At 49.0% G+C, this 21,461-nt stretch overlaps 1 protein-coding gene across 1 annotated transcript in view; it reads left to right on the top strand.

The window, feature by feature from the left end:
- LOC144736312 (periostin-like) overlaps positions 1–21,461 on the top strand; it is a 124,972-nt gene that overhangs the window by 9,102 nt on the left and 94,409 nt on the right. Inside the window, exon 3 of the mRNA XM_078618960.1 lies at positions 11,746–11,844. Coding sequence (XP_078475086.1) covers positions 11,746–11,844 — 99 coding nt within the window. The remainder of the gene's footprint in view (positions 1–11,745; positions 11,845–21,461) is intronic.

Below are 21,461 nucleotides of genomic sequence, written 5' to 3' on the forward strand. Positions count from 1 at the left end.
ACAAAGTAAAACAAAAATATATATATATACCCGGTCCAGACGTTACTTAATGATCGTTTCTGGGGAAGAAAATAAGTTCCTGCGAAAAAAAAAAGAATTAATCATATTTATTTAGGGCAGTGCCCGGAAAAACAAAACGTTATTTGTTTTAAAATGCCTTGAATTACCCTTAAAACCACCCTTCCTGTGCGTGCACACGTGTGTGTGTGTGTGTGCGCTCGTTACACAAAGTGGTGGTGGCGCAATGGTTAGAGCGCCGCGCTGCAAATCCGGCGACCAGACTTCATTACCAGCTGCGTAAAAAAAAAAATTCCATCTCAACCGGTTCTGGGCCTGCCCTAGGTCCACTCAACCTCAAATGAGTACGTGCGTGCGTTGTGTAAACATCGCCACTGGGGAGACAAAGACGGCCGCGGCGTGGCGCTGGCCACCCACCCCCTCGTGTGCCGTGCCGGCCTTCATAGGTGCTACTCGGTAACAGCCTGACTCTTTGCTTCTTTAGGTAAAGTCATGTAGGTATGAAATAAAAGAAATCACGACACAAACGTCCGTCATGAGGTGGGAAAGCATGGTCTGCTGCTGAGGCAGACTGTTTTAAAAAGGTTTGAAATGGGTGTAGCCCAAGGGTCATAAAGAAGTGGCCGGGGCTAGTGATGGCTCACCCGATCGAGTCACAGTAACATTACTAGCCCAGGCCACTTCTTTATGACCCTTGGGCTACACCCATTTCAAACCTTTTTAAACAGTCTGCCTCAACAGCAGACCAATGCTTTCCCACCTGATGATGGACGCCTGTGTTGCGCCCGAAACGCCGTGATTTATTTTCTTTTCTACCTACGTGACTTTACCGAAAGAGCCAAAGAGTGTGGATTCCTGCAGTCACGAAAGCTTCAAATCTAAATCGTTAACAGCTAGTTAAGTTTAAACTCAACATTTTATTTTACCGGAGAGAGCAGATTGAGCTATACAGCTGTTTTTCAGAAGCGACCTGGCTATCAGAAATGACAGCTCAAGAATAGTGGCTCGCCACGTGAAAATTGACAGCAGCCAAATACTCTAAACGCGTGATGTTGATTCTAAATGTGGAGGGAAAAACCGGAGGACCCGTAGGAAAATCCACACAACCACGGAGAGAGAGACAGACACTCAAACTCCAAATATACAGGCGTCAGAGTCGGGATCTAAGCTATGTCCTCCTGTGTACCTGGCGAAGTAGTTAACATCTCCTCGCCACCGCGAGTCGGCCACGGCGACAGTCAAGGATTTTCATCTTCGTACACCACTCGTTAATAAGAATTGACGAGTAGGACGACTTGCGCCAGGAGTTTCCGATCAACACCTCCGTGAGGTTGAGACCTCCGCGTTTCCGACCAAAGACAGTCAATTATTGGCGTCATCTGCACACCGAGAGCCTTTTCCTTCCCGTGTTGCCATCGGCGAGACCGTGGTAATCCTCAACCGTCTCGCGATTTCTAGACGTAGTCTCAAAGTGCGGCATTGCGCTGACTGCGGTGAGCTCGGAGAGAGACTCTTTTTTTTGCCGGATTTTAAAAATATATTTATATTTTTTTGAAATTCGATCGCAATGCCAAGGGGCACCGAGAGTTGGGGAACAAAAAGGGCCCAGAAATGTCTCCCCTCCGTGCTTCGACATCGGAACTGAGTTGTTGAATGTTTGTTTTAAACTAGACTATGCAGTACTTTGTGACCCGTTTGCAGCTAAGATGCGCCTAGAACCATGAACGTATTTGTCACCTCTATGGGCCATGGTGGTGAGATATTAACTACCTCGCCGGGTATACAGGATGTTGTGTGTTCGATCTCGACCCTGACACCTGCTGTATATTTAAAGTTTGCGTGTCTCTCTCTCTCTCTCCGTGGTCGAGTGGATTTTTTACCGGGTCCTCCGGTTTTTCCCCTCCACAATTAGCAACGAACATCACTGCCTTCAGAGTTACGTGCCTGCTACAAATGTCCACACGATGATGAGCCACTTCGTTGAGCTGTCAATTTGTTGGGGCTGGGTGGGTGGGGAGGGTGGGGCTGGGTGGGTGGGGAGGGTGGGGCTGGGTGGGTGGGGAGGGTGGGGCTGGGTGGGTGGGGAGGGTGGGGCTGGGTGGGTGGGGAGGGTGGGGCTGGGTGGGTGGGGAGGGTGGGGCTGGGTGGGTGGGGAGGGTGGGGCTGGGTGGGTGGGGAGGGTGGGGCTGGGTGGGTGGGGAGGGTGGGGCTGGGTGGGTGGGGAGGGTGGGGCTGGGTGGGTGGGGAGGGTGGGGCTGCGTGGGGGGTGGGGCTGCGTGGGGGGTGGGAGGGGTGGGGCTGGGTGGGGAGGGGCTAGTCACCCCGTGGTGCCCTTATAAAACTCAACGTTTAACCTACTCACGCCGGCTTGTGCCCGCCCTCGCAGTCGGCCATATTTGCGGAATACACCACGCCGCCGTTGACCCTGGCCATTGACCGAGCAACCCAACGTTCCTTTCAGCTCCCTCCGCAGGAATGTGTTAAAGCGTGTTTTTACATTTTTTTTTATATTACTTATTTAGAAGGTAAATCATCGAAACACAAACTGCAACAACCTACTTAATTTCATCGGCCCCCGATGCATTTATTAACATCATACATTGTCTTAACGATTACGAACCAAAGGGTTGCAAGGCTGCGATAAAGTTTCAGAAACACTGATGACGTTAAATTTCGATTTAAAGCTTTCATGACTGCAGGGGTTCATCTTCTTGGTTCTTTCGGTAAAGTCACGTAGAAGGGAAGTAATAAAATAATAAAAATAAAACATAATAAAATAATTCTCACGACGTTTCCCGACAGACCTGTTCTTCAGACGCTGTCTTCCCGTCAGACCTGTTCTTCACCTGAGGACGGCTGCTTGCGTTGTGGCCGAAACGTCGTGAGAATTATTTTATTATGTTTTATTTTTATTATTTTTTTATTTTCCTTCTACGTGACTTTACCGAAAGAACCAAGAAGACTGATGAAGTGCCCACTGTGGAGGTGTCTCACAGCTGTGCCAAACGCCACGTGGAGCGCACGTGCGCTCCTCATCATCATCAGCAGCATCATCATCAAATCTCTTTCACGTGTCCATGACGAGAAAGTCCTTGGATCGTTTGCGCAACGTGCTAATGATTATTTAAAATAAATAAAAAATATCTCCACCTGCATCCGTGGAGTGCCGCGTGAGCCCCCCCCCCCGAGCTAAAATCGAGCGCGGCTCCACGTGGTGGCGTGGGGCCAAACAGACGCGTTTAGACGTGGAGCCACGTGTGTGTCGTGTGCATGCACGTGTGTGTCGTGTGTATGCATGCACGTGTGTGTGTGCATGTGTGTGTGTGCATGCTCGTGTGTGTGTGTGCATGCACGTGAGTGTCGTGTGCATCCACGTGTTTGTGTGTGATTGCATGCACGTGTGTGTGCATGCACGTGTGTGTGCATGTGTGTGTGCATGCACGTGTGTGTGTGCATGCACGTGTGTGTGTGTGCATGTGTGTGTATGTGCATGCACGTGTGTGTCGTGTGCATGCACGTGTGTGTGTATGAATGTGTGTGTGCATGTGTGTGTGTGTGTGCATGCACGTGTGTGTGTGTATGCACGTGTGTGTGTGTGCATGTGTGTGTGCATGCACGTGTGTGTGTGTATGCACCTGTGTGTGTGCATGCACGTGTGTGTCGTGTGCATGCACGAGTGTGTGTGTGCATGCACGTGTGTGTGTGCATGCACGTGTGTGTCGTGTGCATGCACGAGTGTGTGTGTGCATGCACGTGTGTGTGTGTGCATGCACGTGTGTGTGTGCATGCACGTGTGTGTCGTGTGCATGCACGTGTATGTCGTGTGTATGCACGTGAGTGTGTGTGCATGCACGTGTGTGTGTGCATGCACGTGTGTGTGCATGTGTGTGTGTGTGCATGCACGTGAGTGTGTGTGTGTGTGCATGCACGAGTGTGTGTGCATGCACGTGTGTGTGTGCATGCACGTGTGTGTGCATGTGTGTGTGTGTGCATGCACGTGAGTGTGTGTGCATGCACGTGTGTCTGTATGCCCGTGTGTGTGTGTGCATGCACGTGTGTGTGCATGCACGTGTGTGCATGCACGTGTGTGCATGCACGTGTGTGTGCATGCACGTGTGTGTGTGCATGCACGTGTGTGCATGCACGTGTGTGTCGTGTGCATGTGTGTGTGTGCATGCACGTGTGTGTCGTGTGCATGCACGTGTGTGTCGTGTGCATGCACGTGTGTGTCGTGTGCATGCATGTGTGTGTGCATGCACGTGTGTGTCGTGTGCATGCACGTGTGTGGGGGGCGGTAGTGTAGCGGTTAGCGCGCTGCGCTACGAACCTGGTGACCCGGGTTCTGTCTGAATCTATGCTCTCTGTGTGAGTCTATGGGTCTCTGTGTGAGTCTATGGGTCTCTGTGTGAGTCTATGGGTCTCTGTGTGAGTCTATGGGTCTCTGTGTGAGTCTATGGGTCTCTGTGTGAGTCTATGGGTCTCTGTGTGAGTCTATGGGTCTCTGTGTGAGTCTATGGGTCTCTGTGTGAGTGTATGGGTCTCTGTGTGAGTCTATGGGTCTCTGCGTGAGTCCATGTGTCTCTGTGTGAGTCTATGGTCACTGTGTGAGTATATGTGTCTCTGTCTGAGCCGATGGGTTTCTGTGTGAGCCTATGTATGCGTGTGTGTTAAACTTCTTAACCACCGTACGTAGCCAACCGCGCTAATCGTTGGTTCGGGGAAAGGACAACAAACTAAAGACGAACTGATGCTGGCGAAAAAACCCATGTCGTTTCGTGTTAGTGTTAAGGGCAATATCTTTATTTACATTGAGGGTGAAGCGTTTATTGTGGAGGATGAACAGGGTGACCGGATGTCATGTGACCACCATTTCATTCTCCAACACGTAACGTGTTTAGAGTCGGGTTTCTCTCAAACAGAAACGAACACGCAAAGGGCAAACAAACGAAGGGAGGGCTCAATTAATTGGGGATCAAAGAACATCTGTGGCCACCCTGCAGATTGCAGGAAATAACTCCATGCGTCTGTGGTCCTGCTTTCTCCGACTTCTAGAGTTGTTCTCTAGAGTTGCTCCCGAACCCACGACCTCCCGCACACCAGGCGAGGTAGTTAACATCTCACCACTGTGAGAGAGAGACACACAAACTCCACATATACTGCAGGCATCGTCGAGGTCGGGATCGAACCAACGACCTCCTGCACACCAGGCGAGGTAGTTAACATCTCACCACTGTGAGAGAGAGACACACAAACTCCACATATACTGCAGGCATCGTCGAGGTCGGGATCGAACCAACGACCTCCTGCACACCAGGCGAGGTAGTTAACATCTCACCACTGTGAGAGAGAGACACACAAACTCCACATATACTGCAGGCATCGTCGAGGTCGGGATCGAACCAACGACCTACTGCACACCAGGCGAGGTAGTTAACATCTCAAATTTACGGCGCCCCCGCTGTGGTGAGATGACACTAAAGTCTTACTCCGGTCAAGGGATCTGTTTCCAGAAGCTCTTAGACGTCTGAACGGTTCCACAAAGAAGTGATAAACGATCGTGTGTGTGTCTCCCGGACTTCCCGTTCGGGGAGGTTGGCGTACGAAGTGGTTGCGAGTCAAAAAAAAACGTGTGCCACATCAGCGTTTTTTAAACTGAAGGCGATCGTTACTAATGAGGTCTGCTGATCGTCACGGAATATCGCGTGCCAAACGCATATCGGCCCCAGGTATGTGTCACGCGAATGAATTCAAACTCAAGGCAATCGTTGGCAATGGACTAATCACTCGTGGATTTCTCACGCGGTGCGATCGGTTTCTTTTCTTTGCGTTCTGATTTATGTTCAGCTCATTGCCAAACTGAAATATTTCGTGAAATAATTTGTCTCTTGCTTCCCCTCGTTTGTTTGATGAGCCGGGGGTCACTCTTGCAGAACGAGACGCGGCATGCTGGTCTCTAGAGCGCCCACCTATAAAGAATTATAATTATACGTTCATTTGGATGGAATGTTCATTACATTGAGATCGATTCATTTTGAATGCACGCCATGGTGGCGAGGAGATGTTGACTGCCTTGCCTGGTATGCTAGAGGTCGTGGGTTCGATTCCGACCCTGACGATGCATGCTGTATATTTGGAGTTTGCGTGTCTCTCTCTAACAGTGGTGAGATGTTAACTACCTCGCCTGATGTGCAGGAGGTCGTGGGTTCGATCTCGACCCTGATGCCTGCTGTATATTTTGAGTTTGCATCTCTCGCTCATCATCATCATCATCACCACGGTGGCTAGGATATGTTAACTACCTCGCCTGGTGTACAGGAGGTCGTGGGTTCGATCCCAACCCTGATGCCTGCTGCATATTTTGAGTTTGCGTCTCTCGCTCATGATCATCATCACGGTGGCTAGGATATGTTAACTACCTCGCCTGGTGTGCAGGAGGTCGTGGGTTCGATATCGACCCTGACGATGCCTGCTGTATATTTGGAGTTTGCGTGTCTCTCTAACAGTGGTGAGATGTTAACTACCTCGCCTTGTATACAGGAGGTCGTGGGTTCGATCCCAACCCTGATGCCTGCTGTATATTTGGAGTTTGCGTGTCTCTCTCTCTCCCCGTGGACGTGTGGATTTTTCTCCGGGTCCTCCGGTTTTCCCTTCCACATTTAGAATCAACACGCATTTGGCTGCAATAAATGTCCACGTGTGAAGAAGCCACTTCGTTGAGCTATCGTGTGTGATGGCCAGGTCTCTTCTGAAATAGAGCTATTTCAGCTCAGTGGGCATAACCTGGGTAAAAAAACAAAAGTGTTAAATTTAGTTGGTATCTAAACAAATGTTTCACTGGCGTAGCGATGATGAATTCAGCTGAAAAGTTTCCCCTGCGTCCATTGATTTCTCAACGTCGGAAACTGCTGCGTTTTGCTTCGAGTTTATATTTTCCTAACCCGCAGTATATCATCGTTAGCATCTGGTGACATCCGCGCCGTTTAATTTTAGATTTCTGTTGGAACTGAACTACAAATATAGAGAATAAGTGCCGCTATCTATTGCTAATATTTCAACCACAAACCCCACGCATTCCGGGACAGGTGGGTGGGAGGAGAGAGGGGGGGGGGGTGATGAGCGGGGGGAGGGGTGGGAGGTGAGCGGTGGGTTAGGGGGAGGGGCGGGTTAGGTAGAGGGATTGGGGGGAGGGGCGGGAGAGAGGAGCGGGGGTATGGGTGGAGGATGGGGGAGGGGCGGGGGATTGGTGGGGGGAGCGGCGGGGGGTTGGAGTTGGGGGGGGCTGGAAGTGGGTGGGGGATGGGAGGGAGGGGCTCGAGCGCGTGCCACGGGGCCTTTTAGCGCACAGAGCACGGAACCCCCCTGGGGGTGAGCGCGCGCGTTCGTGGGGGGGCAGGGGGGGGGCTCGGGGTGGGGGGGGGGTTGGAGTGGGCGGGGCGCTGCTCTCTCGTGGTGAGTGGCCGTGCCCCCCTCCCTCCCTCTCTCCCACCCGTCCCAGCAGTTGCCTGTGGTGCCACAGGTCCGCACCACGTGCAAGAGCGCGCATTGAAACGACAAACCGGTGCTGGAACTTCGCTTGCCCTTCGCACGCGACGGTGCACCTCCCCCCCCCCGCCGTGTTCGACGCGAGCGGCGGGTTGGGTTTTGCCGGCTTCTCTTTTGCGGAGTGCGAAGTCCCCCGCTGGGTTGACACGCGGGGCCCCAACGGGGAAGCGCCGGTCGACGATTTATTGGCGAGGCTTCCCGCGGCTCGAACGCTCTGGTTGTGACTACCCGCTTGCGGATTTAACCGAACAACTTTGCTGGGTGTTTAACAAGTGGAAGGAAATGGAAGTGCCCAGAGTAAAAAAAACCCATATGGAGATTAGTCTACACTTGCTGCACTGCCTTGTCCTGGCGAGCCAGTCAGTGTATGGCACCCTCCTAAACGTTCACGGGAAGGGACTTTCATGCAACATCAGTGTACCACAATCCACCAACTCTCGCTGCTGCCTCCACACAGTGCAGCCACGTGCATATCCACCACTGCCACTCGGCTGTTCTGTTGAAACGAAGGCTGAGTTTGTTTCGTCGGAGATTATTGCCCGAGTGGTGTTCTGCTCTGTGGTCGTGAATACAACCTCGGACTGGCAAATAAACGTTTTACTCCCACGGTTTGGGATGCCCTGGAATATCATGGAGCCAGCTGATGGTGAATTGCACGGTTTTGGAGGCCCTAGAATATCATGGATCGAGCTGATGGTGAATTCCACGGTTTGGGATGCCCTGGAATATCATGGAGCCAGCTGATGGTGAATTGCACGGTTTTGGAGGCCCTAGAATATCATGGATCGAGCTGATGGTGAATTCCACGGTTTGGGATGCCCTGGAATATAATGGAGCCAGCTGATGGTGAATTGCACGATTTGGGTGGTCTTGGAATATAATGTAGCTGATTGTGAATCCCACGGTTTGGAACGTCTTGGAATATCACGGAGTTGATGGGGAATTTCAGGGTTTGGGAGATCCTAGAATAGCATGGAACAGATGGTGAAATCCATGGTTTGCGAGGTCCTGGAATGTCATGGAGCCGATGGTGAAATCCACGGTTTAGGAGGCCCTGGAATATCATGGAACCGATGGTGAAATCCACGGTTTGGGAGCCCTGGAATGTCATGGAGCCGATGGTGAAATCTAAGGTTTAGGAGGCCCTGGAATGTGATGGAGCCGATGGTGAATTTCAAAATTTTACTTTATTTATTTCAAATTTTCACACCTGATGATGATTGCTTGTGTCGCAGTCGAAACGTCGTGAGCATTTTTATTGTTTTATATTTATATTATTTTATTATTTCCCTTCTACTTGACTTTACCGAAAGAACCAACAATATATTTGCATGTTGTTGGGCCAATGAATGGGCAGCTCGCATGTGGACGGAAACTGGAGCACCTGGAGAAAAACCCACGTGGTGCGATGGGGAAACGCTGCATCCCAAACGGATGGAACGGGTGGAGTACTGGGACCCCTCTGCTTACGGACGAGTTAGGTTCCAGAGGGTTACTCTTTGGTTCTTTCGATAAAGTCACGTATAAAGAGAAAATTATAAATTAAATACTAGCATACGACGTTTCGATTGCAACACAAGCAATCATCATCAGGTATAACTGAGGGTTGTTCGTAAGTCGATTTGTTCGTCAGTCCAACTTTACTCCCGTCGATTCTGAACGTGTACGCTAAACACGGGGAATTGCTTGAAAAGTTAAATAATCTCCTGTAGATGTAGATGCCACTCGCTTTTCACGTTCTGCAGATGTAGACGCCATCTATTGCGCGGCTGTTGAACAGGCAACTGGGCATACGGACAGTTTTGTTCGTATCTCTGAAAGTTCGTAAGTTGAATGTTCGCAAGTAGAAGCGTCTCTGTAGACTTTTTTTTCCGTAACCACCTTCTTCTGGTGCGCCAGGGTTATGTCACCTTTTTGATGCCCACGAGGGAAGGGGAACTTCACACAGCATTTGTGCTGCGGTGTTCCAGGAAACCCTCGCTGCTGCTGCCACCCACACAGTGCTGGATTGCAGGCGGCCACGTGCACAGCCACCACCACCGCACGGCTTCTTCTGAAGGAATAACGTCTATGACGTCATCTTCTGGGGGCACTTTCTGAAAACAACGCGGTGCATTTCTAGCTTGTGAACGTTGGAAGTGGAAATCTTTCTTGACTCCATTGACGTGATGCCGATTGGAAGATACTTTGGAAAAAGAAGACTAAGAGAGAGAGAGAAATGACGATTGCTGTTGGACCGGTAATTGATGCAGACATGTGGCTTAACCTTCCCCGCTTGCCAGCGGATGAGCTCAGCGATGTCATCGCGTCTTAAGCCCCCGCTCGCGTTTCAGATTTCTGAGCCTCGCCTGAAGCCAGCGTCGACTTCTTTGCCTCGTCTTTCCCTGTCAACACAAAAAGCGATGAATTCTCAGGATTGAAGCTTCAGGAAATTCTGGGGTGGGCGAAGCGGGACGTTTGGTGGTGCATGCTGGTTGTTTGGCTTTTCCACAGGCTGTATTCTATCCTTGCGCACGCATGTACGCATGTACGCTGAACTTTTTCTCGCACCCGTACGTAGCCAACTGCGCTAATTGGGCGTGCTGTGGGCCGGGGGAGGACAGCAAACTAAGCGTAAAGAGCAGTTGTAAAGAAATGAGTTTTCAATCTAGATGATTGAAAAGTGCATTGACTCAGGTGGCGTCCTAATATCAAAAGGAAGAGCGTTCCAGACGGTTGCAGAAGCGCATCTGAAAGCGCGCCATGTGGTGACCGTCTTAGTTCGACGTGTTAGCCGAAAGCCGCTGCTGCAAGGATGACCGGAGTTTGCGTGATGGAGTGATGAATGGCTGAGTCTACCCACCGAGACCAGGATGTGAACTCGCAACCTTCCAATTGTGAGCCGCTCCATCTGCCACTGAGACAGCTGGCCGGGGCAGTTATTGATAATGGGAACTATTGCAGTCCCTACTCTTTGGTTGTTTCGGTAAAGTCATGTAGAAAGAGAAATAGTAATTCCTGCAGTCACGAAAGCTCCAAATCAAGTGAATTGCAGTCCCGTTGTGCTATTGTGTGTTGCTCAAGTTCTGTTTTTACTCCTTTATCGAAGTAACTGTGCAATATACACATTGACAACTGCGGTGGCGAGGAGATATTAACTACCTCCCCTGGTTTAAAGGAGGTCGTGGATTCGATCGCGATCCTGACGCTTGTTGCATATTTGGAGTTTGCGTGTTCTCCGCGTGGTCGTGTGGATTTGTCTCCGAGCCCGACCGCTTTTTTCCCCTCCACATTTAGAGACGACATCGTTGGCTCACGAGTATTTGACTGCCATACATTTCCACGCGGTGATGACGAGCCACTTCGTTGAGCTGTCATTTGTGATAGCCAGGTCGATTCTGAAAAATTAACCCGTAAAAACAACGTTTTTCACTATAAATCCTTTACATGCGTGGCATCGGTTTTATTTTATTATTCATTTCTGTTTTTCTTGAGTAAGAGTTTCATTTTTATCACATTGGTATTTTAAATTAAATATTTAACAAAAAATTCCTAAAAAGTGGAACATTTTGGAAAAAAAAATTCACGAAATAAATTGTCACGCACAACGAGTCTGTGTGCAAAATGTCAGCTCGATTGGATCACGGGAAATGGGTTAAAAAACGACCGAAGGATTTGCACGGTCCTAAGCAAGCAAGCAAGTGAACTTAATATAAAGGATTTCAAAAGAGCTGTATACTAGCTCAGTCGGCCTTACCTGGTAAAATAAAATAAAAACTGTTTTAGTTTCTGCGACAGATAGAAGTCCTGTATTTTGACAGTCGGCTCCATAACGACGTTTTCGTGCGGCACTTCCATAGTCGCACACCATTGTGCAGGCATTTTTAGCTGTTGGCTGCGAGAGCGGCCAAATAATCCGCGGTGAACCTTGTCTTTGGCAGCATCATCAAAATGATGGACCCCAATAAAAAATAACAATAGGCTTTACCCCCTTTCGGGCAACAAAACAGGCGTCAATGTGTTCAAACACCGAATACTGGATACCGTTTTTTGTGCAAGGCATCAAGTCTGCATTAAGCAAACGTTACTTGTGGCAAAAACGTGCAAACTGAACGTGAGCTTGCAAACAAAGGCCGTCCCTACCTCTTCGGAGGGGGGGGGGTTTCCCTCTCGCTGACGCGTGCTGTGCTCCCGTCCCTTTGCCAGGCCCAACATGTGCGCCGTGCAGGAGATGGAGGGCACGGAGAAGCGCTACTTCTCCTCCTGCAAGACCTGGTACCGCAAGAAGATCTGCAATGTGCCCACGTAAGTGGCTTCGGTGGTGCGACGTGGAGTGCGAACGTTACGGCGACACGTTAAATACAATGGTCCAACATTGGTCCAATATTGGCCCAACTATGGCCCAACAATGGCCCAACAATGGCCCAACAATGGCCAAACATTGGCCCAACATTGGCTCAACAATGGCCCAACAATGGCCCAACAATGGCCCAACAATGGCCCAACAATGGCCCAACATTGGCCCAACAATGGCCCAACAATGGCCCAACAATGGCCCAACATTGGTCCAATATTGGCCCAACAATGGCCCAACAATGGCCCAACAATGGCCCAACAATGGCCCAACAATGGCCCAACATTGGCCAAACATTGGCCAAACATTGGCCCAACATTGGACCAACATTGGCCCAATGTGCCATGTTTACGGGTGTGTTCCCTCTTTGTAAATAATTTTGATGATTGATGTATTTTTTTCATTGAGTTTTTTAGCCAGTCTGGAGAGTGCAGCCTGGAAACAGCATGACTTAGATATTTCCTGACTCATTGCTATGAAAAGAAAAAATACACGGGTTTAAAAATACACATGTAACAGGAACAACCAATATATAATGAAGAAGGGTTGAAATAACACATTTTAAAACTGAAAATCTTACCAATGATCCGCACCTCCGATTAGCACGGTCGGCTACATACGGTGCAAAACACTTCGCGCGGCGATTAAAGAATAATGTTGCGTGTTAGTCAGAGGATAGATTCTAATATTCCACCGATTTATAGAATAATACTGACCTCAAGTTCAAGTTCATTTATTAGGTATAGCCCTGTGAGCCATTCGGCTCTTGAATCGAGTGCAAACAAAAAACAAAAACATGAACAAAAAACATCTTAAAGCGAATATGTGACTAAGTGCAAACAGGAAATCCAAGAAAAGACATCAAAATATTGCAGGAAAAGCACCATACACCAACGCTGTGTGCAAAAATCCCAGTGGGATGCAAGTCAAACAACAACAACAACAACCACAAGACAACTTAGATTAAGGCCATCAGTCTAACTCTGTACTACAACAAACAAACATGGCGGGGATCTCCGCCGACTTTGCAAGAAACGAATGACTCCTAATGGGCCCTCACCTGGCTCCGTTGCAAACCCAGCTGATCATCGGCATTTCCGCGGTCTGACATATCGCTTGCTCAGCCACAGAGCGACATATAAGGTAAAATAGACCATTGGAGGTTTTTGGCACACACACGCTGCACACACGCTATAAAATAAACTATTTTATTTTACCACTGAAGACCAACTGAACTAGGAAGCTCCAGGTAAGGCCCACTAAGCTGTATAGCTCAAATTCAGAAGCGATCTGACTATCACAAATGATAGCCCAAAGAAGTGGCTTATCATCACGGGCAAATGTATAGTCGCTGCCAAATATTCAAAGGGCACGTTGACTTTAAATGTGTAGGGGAAAAAAACTGAGAAAAATTCGCACGACTACGGGGAGAGAAACACGCACACTCCAAATATATAGCAGACGTCAAGGTCTGGATCGTACGCTACGACCTCATGTATACCAGGCGAGGTAGCTAACATCTCCTAGCCACCGTGATGATGATGAGAAAGTGAGACACCCACACTCCAAATATATAGCAGGCGTGAAGGTCTGGATCGAACGCAACGACCTCATGTATACCAGGCGAGGTAGCTAACATCTCCTAGCCACCGTGATGATGATGAGAAAGTGAGACACCCACACTCCAAATATATAGCAGGCGTGAAGGTCTGGATCGAACGTTACGACTTTGTGTATACCAGGCGAGGTAGTTAACATCTCCTAGCCACCGTGATGATGATGAGAGAGAGACACGCACACTGCAAATATACAGCAAGAGTCAAGTTCAGTATGGAACCCTACGACATAGTGTATACCAGGCGAGGTAGTTAACATTTCCCAGCCACCGCGATGGCGAGATCCTCAATGCATCCAGTGCTCCACTGCGCCCATTTATGGCTTCAGCTCACGACAGCTCGGCTAATTGGTTTCATTGTGATTGAAGTCAAACGGCGGTCCCCATCAATGGCGAATGGCAAGTTCGTCGAGATGAAGTATTTGTTGAGTAAATTTTTCATGATGTGTCGATGGCCCAGCGATAACCGGTGATGAATTGTTTCGTGAAATCCCGCTTCGTCAAATCGATCGACGGCATTTGCGGCGGCCCCTTCGTTATTCGCTAGCAATATGTTTTCTGGGATGCTCGTGAATGGCAAGCTTCACGAATAATGATATTGGCCGACGAAAACCTATCTTGCGTCTCATCGCTTTATCCCTCGTCACTTTTTCTCTCGTCACTTTATCTCTCTTCATTTTATCTCTCGTCACTTTATCTCTCCTAACTTTATCTCTCGTCACTTTATCTCTCACCACTTTATCTCTGTCACTTTATCTCTCATCACTTTATCTCTCATCACTTTATCTCTCATCACTTTATCTCTCACCACTTTATCTCTCATCACTTTATCTCTCGTCACTTTATCTCTCGTCACTTTATCTCTCGTCACTTTATCTCTCATCACTTTATCTCTCGTCACTTTATCTCTCATCACTTTATCCTTCGTCACCTTATCTCTCGTCACTTTATCTCTCATCACTTTATCTCTCATCACTTTATCTCTCATCACTTTATCTCTCATCACTTTATCTCTCATCACTTTATCTCTCATCACTTTATCTCTCATCACTTTATCTCTCATCACTTTATCTCTCATCACTGTATCTCTCATCACTTTATCTCTCGTCACTTTTTCTCTCGTCACTTTATCTCTCATCACTTTATCTCTCGTCACTTTATCTCTCGTCACTTTATCTCTCATCACTTTATCTCTCATCACTTTATCTCTCATCACTTTATCTCTCGTCACTTTTTCTCTCGTCACTTTATCTCTCATCACTTTATCTCTCCTCACTTTATCTCTCGTCACTTTATCTCTCATCACTTTATCTCTCATCACTTTATCTCTCGTCACTTCATCTCATCACTTTATCTCTCATCACTTTATCTCTCGTCACTTTATCTCTCATCACTTTATCTCTCATCATTTTATCTATCGTCACTTTATCTCTCATCACTTTATCTCTCATCACTTTATCTCTCGTCACTTTATCTCTCGTCACTTTATCTCTCATCACTTTATCTATCGTCACTTTATCTCTCATCACTTTATCTCTCATCACTTTATCTCTCGTCACTTTATCTCTCATCACCTTATCTCTCATCACTTTATCTCTCATCACTTTATCTCTCATCACTTTATCTCTCATCACTTGATCTCTGTCACTTTATCTCTCGTCACATTATCTCTCGTCACTTTATCTCTCATCACTTTATCTCTCATCACTTTATCTCTCATCACTTTATCTCTCATCACTTTATCTCTCATCACTTTATCTCTCATCACTTTATCTCTCATCACTTTATCTCTCATCACTTTATCTCTCATCACTTTATCTCTCGTCACTTTTTCTCTCGTCACTTTATCTCTCATCACTTTATCTCTCGTCACTTTATCTCTCGTCACTTTATCTCTCATCACTTTATCTCTCATCACTTTATCTCTCATCACTTTATCTCTCGTCACTTTATCTCTCATCACTTTATTTCTCATCACTTTATCTATCGTCACTTTATCTCTCATCACTTTATCTCTCGTCACTTTATCTCTCGTCACTTTATCTCTCATCACTTTATCTATCGTCACTTTATCTCTCATCACTTTATCTCTCATCACTTTATCTCTCGTCACTTTATCTCTCATCACCTTATCTCTCATCACTTTATCTCTCATCACTTTATCTCTCATCACTTTATCTCTCGTCACTTGATCTCTGTCACTTTATCTCTCATCACTTTATCTCTCATCACTTTATCTCTCATCACTTTATCTCTCGTCACTTTATCTCTCGTCACTTTTTCTCTCGTCACTTTATCTCTCATCACTTTATCTCTCGTCACTTTATCTCTCGTCACTTTATCTCTCGTCACTTTATCTCTCATCACTTTATCTCTCATCACTTTATCTCTCATCACTTTATCTCTCATCACTTTATCTCTCATCACTTTATCTCTCATCACTTTATCTCTCATCACTTTATCTCTCATCACTTTATCTCTCATCACTTTATCTCTCATCACTTTATCTCTCATCACTTTATCTCTCATCACTTTATCTCTCGTCACTTTTTCTCTCGTCACTTTATCTCTCATCACTTTATCTCTCGTCACTTTATCTCTCGTCACTTTATCTCTCATCACTTTATCTCTCATCACTTTATCTCTCATCACTTTATCTCTCGTCACTTTATCTCTCATCACTTTATCTCTCATCACTTTATCTATCGTCACTTTATCTCTCATCACTTTATCTCTCATCACTTTATCTCTCATCACTTTATCTCTCGTCACTTTATCTCTCGTCACTTTATCTCTCATCACTTTATCTATCGTCACTTTATCTCTCATCACTTTATCTCTCATCACTTTATCTCTCGTCACTTTATCTCTCATCACCTTATCTCTCATCACTTTATCTCTCATCACTTTATCTCTCATCACTTTATCTCTCGTCACTTGATCTCTGTCACTTTATCTCTCATCACTTTATCTCTCATCACTTTATCTCTCATCACTTTATCTCTCGTCACTTTATCTCTCGTCACTTTATCTCTCGTCACTTTATCTCTCGTCACTTTATTTCTCATCACTTTTTCTCTATTCACTTTATCTCACCACTCACGTTCTCTCTTCTCGACACAGTCAGTCGTGCAGAGTTCCAGATGCGATTCGCGCACAGCCAAAAATCGCGAATACATCAAGTTCGTGAATCGCGAGGCAACACCACATACACAGCCCAAGCGGCATATAGCTGTAATAAGACTCTTTGAGACGACTTCTGGAATCCGTCTTTTATTCACTTTGGGTTACATCTACTTCACACTGCTGATAGACAACGTGAAGGGACAGATAGACCGAGAGAGACGCACTGCCACGTGGCAACTCGGAGCCCCGCTCTCGCGTGACTCCTTCCTCCGTTGGTTCCCGTTCTGACCACGTGTCGTTCCTCTCTACCCCTATTTAATACCCGGGTCACGTGGTACGCTTCAGCCAATCCTCGTTAGCCTGCGTCGAATCTTCTAGGCTCCCTCGTCAACTCCCGGGACCACGCCCCTGACTCATCTCCCCATTGGCTGAGGCCAAAGCCAGCAGAACCAATCTTTATAGCTGTCACCTCTCCATCACGTCAGGGCCACGCCCCCAGGCTTCCCCCCATCGGCTGTAAACCAGGACCGGCAGAGCCAATCATCATGACAGGGTGTGATACGTCAGTGAGCCGGATATATTCTCATATTACAGAGCGGTGGATGGCATGCGTCCTCGTTGTGCAATGGACGGCATTGGCGATGGCACCGCTGCCGGCAGAAGTCAGCCCACGCTGTCGCCACGAATAGACTGTTGGGTCAAGTGCTGTTCACGAGCACCTATAACGGCCAGCATGGCACACAAGGGGGTGGGTGGTGAGCACCGTCTTTGTCTCCCCGAAGCTGGTGTTTGCGCACTCACCATGTACCCATTTACGTTTTCCCTCGCTTATCGTAGTCTGCCCCGAACGGGCCATGTATATACGTAAGTATGTATGTTGAACTCCTTTTGCAACATACCTAGCCAACCGCGCCAATTGGAGGTGCCCTGGTGCGGTTGCACCCAATGGCGGAGCCAGGATTTTCAGGTAGGGAGGGCAACCCCTCCAGCAGTGAAAAATAATAGAGGAGTTGTTAGTAAGTAAGGACTTGCTTTTTATTCGACGCGTGTGCGGCGATGGTGCAGCCATCGATCGAGGGTCGAATTCGAACCGCGTTGTGTGATCGGCATCGCGCTCGCTGAAGGTGAAGTCGTGCGCTGTATACGCAACTGCGCACAATTATGTGAGTCACTTATAACCGCTTTGCCGTTACTTATTGCCAATTATGGAATCAGACTATTGTCCTATCATCTCATAGAGTCCCTGGTACGTAATAATATGCTACACGGTGGCAGTGGGTGTCGCAAAATGCCGATTTATTACTAATAAACTCCAATGATCCGATCGAAATTAAGGATTTCGATCGAATCATTGGGGGGGCACGTGCCACCCCCCCCCCCCCACCAGTGGTTGCACCGCCTGCACACGCGATAATTACAACCTCAAATTCTTAGGTTTTTTCGGTAAAGTCACGTAGGTAAAAAATTAAAATTAATAAAAGTAAAATAAAAATGAAATAAAAATCACGACGTTTCGGAGGCAACACCAGCTTCCGTCTTCAGGTGGAGACGGAAGCCTGAGGACGGAAGCTTGTGTTGCCTCCGAAACGTCGTGATTTTTATTTCATTTTTATTTTACTTTCATTAATTTTTATTTTTATTTTTTACCTCCGTGACTTTACCGAAAAAACCTAAGAATATGGATCCTTGCAGTCACGAAAGCTTCAAATCTAGAATTACTACCTCGCCAGGTATACAAGAGGTCGTGGCTTCGATCCCGAATCTGACGCCTGCATAATTCGAGTTTGCATGTCTCTCTCCCCATGGTCGTGTGGATTTTTCCCCTGGTCCTTCGGTTTCCCCCTCCACATTTTGAATGAACATTACGCGTTGTAGAGTATTTGACCTGATGGTCTGCGTAGAGATGCGAGCCGTTAATATCCGCATGTGGTTAGCAATCCACTTGGTCTGTTTTTTTTCCGTTTTATTCCTACAGATATAAAAATATATATTCGTCTCAAAATATCCCCACCGGACGGGGCTTTAATCAACAATTCCAAGCGAAGTTTTGTTGAAACCCACTGCAGTTCCTCCTCTCTGCGTTGCCCCTTCCATATGTAATGCGGGCGAAAGCGACCTTCCGGATGTGACGTCACGAGGAGGCGGAGCCAGGTGACGTGGGTGAAAGGTAGGGGGTCCTTAAGCGCGTAAACCGGAAGGAGAAGTCAGTCGGGGTGTGAATGGAAAGGTGTGGGGCCACGCGGGCGTACGAGCCGAGGGGGCACCGTCAGAAGCGGGAGCCAACCCTGGGAACAGTAGGGAGCTACTGGGAGGTGTAAAGCTGCAGACAGAGATAGGCAGTAAGGCTGTGTGTGAGGGGCAGCGAGGTGGCTGCCAAGAGTCGCAGGAGCAACGAGAAGGCGAGACAGCACGAGGCTGTCAGAGCTGCAGCAGGAACAGCCAAGGGAGCTGTGTGAGAGTACAGCAGCGGAGCTGCTGTGGGGCTGCAAGAGCGACAAGAACAGCAGCGGGGCTGCTGATGTGGACTGGAGTGACATCGGAACCAGCACAGAGAGAATAAGAGAGACAGCCGTGTGGGAACGCAGTACGGACCGAATAAAGGACACTGAGCCAGAGATCGTGGTCAAGTCTTTTATTACACTGGGGTCAGAAGTGAAACGGCATGTCTAAGCAAGTAAGGAAGAAAATTCCCCCGGCGCCAGCATCGGCTTCTTCGTCCGACGACGACGAATTCCCTCCGACCACGGATTCTGCTGGGGTGGTGGAGGAGAGCCCTGCTGAGGGGAGCACGGGGACGGGCGTGGAAGATGTCGGCGCGATGGCGGGTCCGTCAACAACATCGGACGCTGACCAAAGATGGCAACAGGTGGCAGAACAACTGAAGACACTCAAGGACGTCCTGGCGCATCTATGTCACCTCGTTACGCCAAGGACGACGATGGAACGAGAAGGTGCTCCACGGGCCGCCACGTTGCCTGCCCTGCCGCCGCCATTGGCCACGCGGCAAGAAGACGCCATCTTGCGCGCTCCGCGGCGCCAAACCGCCATCTTGGCCACGCCGCGGGCCGACGCCATTTTGAATTTGCCTCCCGAACAACCATCATTGGAAGACGGCGTAAAGAGGAGTCGGAGTCGCCACCTTACTACAGTTAAGGAATTCTCTATCGGGGGCGATTGGAGCGCTTTCGCCTGCCGATTTTTGGCGGCGGTTCGTTCAGCAAGATGGACCGATGCGGAGGCCTTGGAAGTGTTGCCGACTCTACTGGACGACGAATCTGTTCGATTTTTCCGTTCCATAACGGCCGATAAGAAGAAGACTTTATGTGGAGTTTTTGAGGAAATGGCCGACGCCTATGAGCCACCTGACGACGCGCATCGGCGATTCGCTCAACGACAACGAGCACCCGAAGAATTGCCCGTGGCGTTCAGGGGTGCGGTGTTGGAGCTGGCCATGGCAGCATATCCTGACACGCCACAGGATCTGCTCGAGCCTCTCATATTGGGGAAAATGCTGGAGCTGTCTCGGGATCTGGGGATCCCCATGCCTGTGTGTGGGCATGAGAAGCTCACGTCCCGGGCGGCAGCAAAGTGTCTGGATGCGCAGTTTAATCTCCGTCGCTGGAAGCAAGTGGCGGCATGGACGGGTGGGCCCGTCAAGGAAGGAGGCGCGATGGGGTGGGACCCCACAAGGGCGATCTATGTGCCGGATGAGCGGGGTCCACAGGAGCTGACGGCTGCCTCCTCTCCATGGCCGGGGCCGCGCGCTACGCCATCGGGACGGGGCCGCCGGGATGCAAGACCTGCGCTTCGGCGCAACGAGGCCGATTGCTTCCGCTGCGGCCGTAGGGGCCATTACGCCAAAGATTGCTGGGCCCGCTTCCCAGGTCCGCCGCAGCAGGAGCCCACAACACCGGACAAGCCGACCAAGGAACCTCCGAAACAGGCATGTCGGCACGCACCAGACACTCGGCAAGGCTTTACACCTCACCCACCACCTTTGTTGCGCGATCCTATTGTTGTTGTTAAAGAAAGGCCATCGACGGGGCCTTGTCATTCAGTTACGCAGTGGCGCAAATTGGCACGGAGAGTTGTCGCGGCCGCTACGGGTTCGTCCACTGTACCGGGGTCCATACAAGGTGTGGACGTGCGCATTTTGGTCGACTCGGGAGCGTCTGCGACTATTATATCGGATGTCATTTTCCATCTGTTGGGCATTCCGCCGGGGGCTGTGCGTCCGGTTTATGGGTCTTGCGTCGCTGCGAACGGGGGTAGTATGGGTATCGTGGGCCAGGTGGATGCTAAGATATCTATAGGTGATGTGTCGGCTTCGGGCGTTGTGTTAATATCGAGATCTTTGGCGGTTCCTTGCTTACTAGGCACGGATTTTTTGGCTAAGATGCCCATTTTGATTAAAATCAATGAGAATTGTATTGAATTGCCGGGGGGCCGTCGAATCTCGTTTCTGCCGTCGCCCTGGGGGCGACCTGCTTCGGCCGTACAGGTGCAGGCGCTGTCCGTCGCATCTGTGGACATCCCACCTGGTTCACAGATGCTTATACCCTTGCGGTATCGGAAGCCCCTGCCCAATCGGCTAGGAGCACAAGGGGTCTTGTTGTCACCATCCGCCACGATAACAACGGGATTGGCGTTAGTTGGGGCACAGACCATCGTCCGGCCGGATCAATTACCGGTTTTACAGGTGCTTAATGCGGGGGTGGAAAACATCCGTGTTCCGGCCGGTACGGTTGTGGCACATGCCACTACGGCGTTTGCGACGCACGATTGTCCGCATCGCCGGGGAGTGGTCGCTGGTGTTTCCGAGCCAAG

The sequence above is a fragment of the Lampetra planeri genome, chromosome 60 (assembly GCF_965212315.1).
Source record: "Lampetra planeri chromosome 60, kcLamPlan1.2.h2, whole genome shotgun sequence".
Classification (NCBI taxonomy): domain Eukaryota; kingdom Metazoa; phylum Chordata; class Hyperoartia; order Petromyzontiformes; family Petromyzontidae; genus Lampetra; species Lampetra planeri.